Source organism: Cyprinodon variegatus, unplaced genomic scaffold (genome assembly GCF_000732505.1).
Source record: "Cyprinodon variegatus isolate N-32 unplaced genomic scaffold, C_variegatus-1.0 Scaffold1126, whole genome shotgun sequence".
NCBI classification, from domain to species: Eukaryota; Metazoa; Chordata; class Actinopteri; order Cyprinodontiformes; family Cyprinodontidae; genus Cyprinodon; species Cyprinodon variegatus.
In genome coordinates, this window is record NW_015151579.1 from 119,177 (window position 1) to 125,623 (window position 6,447).

Sequence of the window (6,447 nt, forward strand, 5' to 3'; positions counted from 1 at the left end):
ATATATATATATATACACACAATTATATATATACAGTATATACACACACACAATTCCTCGTTTAAAATTGTGTGTCAAATATAATACATTTAGGGAACCTACAGGTACTCTGTTCAGAATCAGAATCTGATTTATTACCAATTAGATTTGCACTTACAAGGAATTTGACTTCATCTACATTCCTTTAGTACATTTCTCTTTATATGACAAATAAAGAAAAATTCACACAGTTATATTTCAAATAAAACATTTGCTATCCAAATATTTTATTTGAAGTTACAGATTATTTATTCATCTGAATTACTAGTGTGTGTCGAAGAAACTGTTCAAGGTATGATTGTAAACCTTTTGTAGTTTTTATTATTTGCAGGGTACTCAATGCAGTATCGTATTTACCAGTAGGTGGCGGTAGAACAAATGAAGCAACAAAAAAAAGAAAAACTTTGGGAGGTAGTCAGCCAATGACGTTTCACCCAGAAGGAAGTAATCAGACACGGAAATGACGTCTATTCAGAGCAAATGTGTCAACGGCAGAGGTGAGTGTGGTCTTATGAAATGAATTAATGTCAGCCTAAATAGTATTTAATTTGTTTTTGTTTGGACTTTTTTCTACTAAGTACACCAGTGTCTGTGTTTTGCGTGTTTCTAGTCGGAGGCACTGTCCTTCTGGGCAGTTTTTGCTTAACGGTGTTTGGAGCCAACATGGCGAATTGCGTTAGAATAATTTATATTTAACTGTAATTTATCTGAACAAAGTGATGCGTAAAGTACTGGACTTAAAATAAACACCATACCATTCAGAAAGGTTAGCTTTTTAATCCGGCTTACATTAGACCTGCGAAGTCATTTTAATTGTCTTTTTAAGATTTAAAGTTGACTGGCTGCTACTGTGGTCCAGCCTAGATCTGAATTGTCCTGCTTTACTCTTGTTTTCACCCTTTGTAAGGACGTAAGAAGGACACGACAGACCAAACCTCTCACTTTTTATAAATGGTGTTATGTGTCTTTTTTCAAGATTGCTATTAAAAAATAAGAAAAAAACTAGTTTTAGTGGATACTTCTTTTTTTTTACCTAGGATATTTAGCCCCAGTTTTAGTTAGCAAAGCGTAGTTGTGGCAACAACAAAGTACAACTTAATGTTTGTCCTGGCAGCATATATTAAAAAAAGGATCATAGCCCTACCAGTTGCTTATATTATTTACATGTAAACCAAGCTGGTAACAAATAACCAAATCATATCAATATTAATAAACTGACAATAATCATTGGAAATCTTTTTTGCAAAGAAATGCAGTACATTCTTGCAACGTTTAGTTTGAGACACAACACTCAGCTGCTGCTAACATCTTTATGCAACAGGTGGGGCTCCCTATCAAAATATTGAAGTTGAAATGAGTTAACACATCAAGTCAGAAAGTGATCAGTAAGGGCATTTAAGAAAAACCCTGCTTTTCCTTCTGTAGTTTGGAAATGTTAATAGGAGCACTACCGAAACCAATTGGTCTTGCTGATGTAATCCATTAAAATAGTTTGACAGGATCAAAATGTTTAATTCAACATTTTCTTTTGAATTTATCATTCTTAATTTAATCAATTTGTATTATGCCGATGAAATCCCACTCTGTAACTGAACAAAGGCTGTACTTTATTTAGTTTTCTTGGGTTTAGAATAGAATAGAAAATCCCTTTATTGTCCCACAATGGGGGAATTGTAAACTGAAATGGGTTTACTTAGAACTCCAATATTGTTTAATAATACAATTCTACTTCAAACCACAAGAGGGGGCTATTAGAAAGGACATGACTGGCAGTAAAAGTTAAAATGGATATTTTCTTAAATGTCTTAAAATATTCTTAACAGAAAAACCATCTCCACAGTTCATTATTTGCTATAAAAAAATGTTTTTCTCTTTCAGATTACCTCTAATCCAAAGCAGTGTGCAGTGATGTGGCCTGTAGTTTGGACTGCGATGCGCACCTATGCGCCTTACGTCACCTTTCCTGTAGCTTTTGTGGTCGGCGCTGTGGGCTACCACCTGGAGTGGTTCATTAGAGGGACCCCTAAACCTCGGGAGGAAGAAAAGAGCATCTTGGAACTAAGGGAGGAAAGAAAGCTGCAGGAACAGTTGGGAAAAGACAGCACTCAGGTGCTTAGCCTGAAAGAGAAACTGGAGTTCACACCTAAAGCAGCTCTCAACAGGAACAGAGCTGAGAAGAGCTAACTCGTGTCATTGTGACAGACTTGTGTTTTGCAGTTTTTCACCAGGAGGAAAGTGCTCTAAGGGTAGAACCCATTGTTCTACTCACCTGAATGTCACTTTCTCATTTATCATTTCCAAAAATGAAACCAAACATACCCTTTCAACTGCTTTAGATCAGGTAAACATCTCTTGTATAAGTGAATACGCATGATTTGAAAATGCAGATAGATCAAGATTTTAGCAAAGCCACTGTAATAACCACCTATTTATTAGACCTTAGGGTCTTTCAGTATTGATCTAATTCAGTGTGTCTTTTTTGTCTGCATGTACAAATACATTTATTGACTTATTCACATCATATTACATCAATATGACCCAGGTTTTGTTGTGACTTTGTTTTTAAGTCACTCAAGTTGCTTTTAATTGCAATATTTTTCTGGATAACTTTTTCTAAATGTGAATAATTAAGGAGTAATTATGTTGCAGGAAGTTAAAAGGTTCTCTGTTGATCATTTGGTCCCACAAGGCCTTTAAAGGTATGTGTCAAAATAAGCCAGCAATACAGCCGTTTTCTCAAGATGTCTAATCTTTTTAGGAGTAGAGTCTTCGTAACCTGAACATAATGCTTTCATTTTAGAAAGTGTGGATGGTTAGTCTACTCCAAATGTGTTAATTGTGTGTCAAATAAATGATGTTAAATAAAGGATGTGCTTATGAGTGGAACTGCTTTGCCTTTTTGAAAAATCATCATTGGTTATAAGACTCGGCACTATAAAAAACAAAGAAAGGAAACTGAACAATTCTCATTTAGCTTGGAAAGGAAACTTATTCCTGGAGGGAATTCACATAGTCATTCATCTTTGCGATGTTAAAGGATTTCAAACATGATTCAAGAGAAGAATCCCCACACAGGCTGTAGATAAAGTTTCAGAACGACCTTAGCTTCACCTTTACAACCAAATAATTATAATTACTTCTTTAGTGACTGTTTACAAGGGTAGGGTTTGCATTAGTTCTTCACATTTTAAACTCCTGAAAAAAAATCCAAAGAAATTATTCACCCCATGAAGACACCTGATTTATAACCCTAACACCTGTGTGTAGGTTATTCTCAGTATGAAAGTGTTTTACAGCATCAAATTTTACTGTAACCAAACACTGTAATAGATCAAAGAAGATAGCAGAGAAATAAAGTTATGGAAAAGTTGAAAGGGAAATTGGATTGTAAGAAAGTATGGTTCAATAGCAGCACGTTCCAAGACTTAGACATCCACCTAAACTGCAAGTTTAACAAGGCAGGTGCTCATTATAGACACAGTCCAGAGGCCCTTGGTAATTTTGGAAAAACTGCAGAATTCCTAAAGCTCTGATGGCAGAATCTGCTAACAGTGCATCTTTTAGCAGAACACCTCATATGTCTTTTATGAAAGGTTAGTAAAAATACAATAGTTAAAGGAAAGCAGTTTAAAATCCCATTCACAGTTTGTAATTAGCCTTTAGGGGATTTGGCAAACTTAAGAAAGAAGGTGCTCTGATAAAATTCAGGGTCGAGTTGAACTTTCTGTCCTCTAACAAAATGTGATGAGCAGGGAGTATTCTGTATCCCCACAGTGGAAACAAAGTGGAATCACATGCTGTGAGGACTTTTCAACACTGGCACATATGCAGATAAGAGGAGTGGAGCTAACTATATGATAGTCCTGTAAAAAGTACGAAAATATTCAGGTCTGGCAGATTGGTTCACTTTCCAGCAGAACAACCAACCTAAGCAAACAGCTCAGTTAGACAACTTTTATTGGGATTTTGTATACACACAGTGTACACAAAATAAAATTTATTTTGTACAGTGTTCATAAAATATTCCCATTCCTTAAAGTGCATCAGTAGTCAAATGTAAACTGTGGGAGAAAAAAAAAACATGGTGCAAAAAAACGCATTGATATGGAAGTTCAGAGCATTAATATATATGGTGCAAATATGCGGTAGTTTTGGTTTGGTTTGGTCTGGTTTGTCAGCGTGATGCAGAGTCTGTGACATGATTTAGTTTTCTCAACAGTTTAGCTGTCTGATGGCGGTGGGGAAGAAGCTGTTTCGTAATCTGCTGGCCCTGCATTGAATGCCCCAAAGCTAATTCCCAGAGGGGAGCAAAGACAATTGACAGGTTTGCATGAAAGTATATTAATATTTAAGAATAACATAATCAAAGTTCAGACCTAAACTACTACACAAAGATCCCCCCCATCTAATTAGTTTGAGTCGGGCTATCTTACTAACAAAAACATCTCAGTGGCTGTGTGAGGATTTATAGACATAGTCTAAGAGAGCTGTTACTCTGCTTGCATCTAAAGATGGAGGTTCAAAGGATTAACATCATAATTTTTAGATTTGTATCTATAAAAATAACACAAAAAATATTGCTTTTCCTTGTTCTAGACAAATATTCACTATTTTTCATTAAAGTCAGGCTTATATTATGCTAGTCCACTAATGTGTGCTTACTGAGGGTTTACTTTTTTTTTTAAAGAAAGATTGCCATTTTATCAAATAATGGCAGCAGTTTCCTTGGACTTTTGTAGCTGAGTAAGCATTAAGATGTTGCTGAGACAAAGCATTTAGTTGGCAAATATAAAAACAAAACAAACTTGCTGCGGATTGTTTCTTGTTTATTATTTCTGCTATAGAGCAGCCTTTTAAATGATTCAGGTTTAAATACTGACATTCGACATCTCAACAAAAAAAAAAAGTAAAAATAAAAAAAAAAGCAAACAAACAGCATCTTTTGTTTAGTTTTACCCTTTATTCTTTCTTTCTTTCTGATGGCTTCAAAAACTGGTTAGAATTAAAGTTAATATGCGATCTGACATTTTATATGCTGGTAAGAATTCACATTTTCAGTCAGGACCATTTTTATGATCTTCATCGTTAAAGCTAAACGAGGTCAGGAAATAAAAACTAATTGGAATTAGTCACAGGCTGAAGCAGGCAAATGAGACAAATGAGCAACAAAACTGATTCCACTGTTTGAGGTGTAAAGTTGGTCCCAGACTGGTTCTGTGGTAATAAAATAAAAGTGGTCTGCAGCTTTTGCGGTGTGCCAGGATATGTTCTGCTACATTACCCTGCCAGCTTGTGAAATGGGAGAGATTATGAAGCCCAGACTTACACTGGCACCACAGTAGTAAATACTGCACTATCTGCAGACATCTAAAGCTCTTTCACCTCTGCTCCAACGCTTGCTGTCAGTGAAATGACCCACTCCACTCCAATGATTTTGGGCGAGACACTTTTGAAGAAAGCAATTACTTAAGGCTGGAGGAAGTTTGCATTGAAAAAGGCACAGAGTGAAGATGTAAAAGGTAGCACTCAGAGTTACAGTGAGTGTGTTGTGTGAAAAGTGTGTGTGTCCTCCTGGGAACAACCGGAGGACAGGTCATTCACGTAACAATGGCCCCCAGCTCCTCAGAACGGGACAGTACTGTGGGAACGGAGCACCGAGGCTCCTGGGAAATGAGGGGGGTGTTAGCTATTGTTCCTGATGTAGGATGGGGATAATGGGTGTGGGTGATGCTGGCTGTTCTTTTTTTATTTCATGCTACTCGAGAAGGTCCAATCCAACATCCTGAATGGACAGGCTGGAGACGGTGTTCTGAACAATAGAGCTGTCTGCCTGCTGGATGGGCACCACATCCCTTTATCAGATACCTACACACACATTCACAGCCCTATTTCTATGGCCGTCCCATGTAGACCTTAACTCATCTTAACCTATATCAGTCAAAATGTCTCTTCTTAAAACTGTCTCTTTCAAAGATAAATCTATTTGCCCACAAAGAAAGACAATGTTGAATACAGCAAAAATGAAGCCACACCATTAACCTGGAATGTGTCATAAATTTCTACATATTTGAAACCCTGTTTCAAGGTCATCTATATAATACTACATGAATTGTTTTTCTATAAAAGTCCAATTTGTTGTGCTAATTCTCTTACCAAAGACTAGGGTGTGTAAATGCACACCCTAGTCTTTGGTCTTATAGTCTAGTCTTATATATATGTATATATATATATATATATACAGGTGCTGGTCATAAAATTAGAATATCATGAAAAAGTAGATTGATTTCAGTAATTCCATTTAAAAAGTGAAACTTGTATATTATATTCATACATTCATACATTACAAGGATTTATAGAAATGTTGGCCAACTGAAAAGTATGAACATGAAAAGTATGAGCATGTACAGC

General features: G+C 36.1%; 1 protein-coding gene across 1 annotated transcript; it reads left to right on the forward strand.

Moving 5' to 3' along the window:
* The first annotated feature begins 507 nt into the window (after positions 1-507).
* On the forward strand, positions 508-2,918 carry smim12 (small integral membrane protein 12). Its single transcript, XM_015400629.1, has 2 exons — positions 508-536; positions 1,918-2,918. Exon 2 carries the CDS (start codon positions 1,948-1,950, stop codon positions 2,221-2,223), a length of 276 nt encoding a protein of 91 aa, XP_015256115.1. The 5' UTR covers positions 508-536; positions 1,918-1,947; the 3' UTR covers positions 2,224-2,918.
* Positions 2,919-6,447: the final 3,529 nt, after the last annotated feature.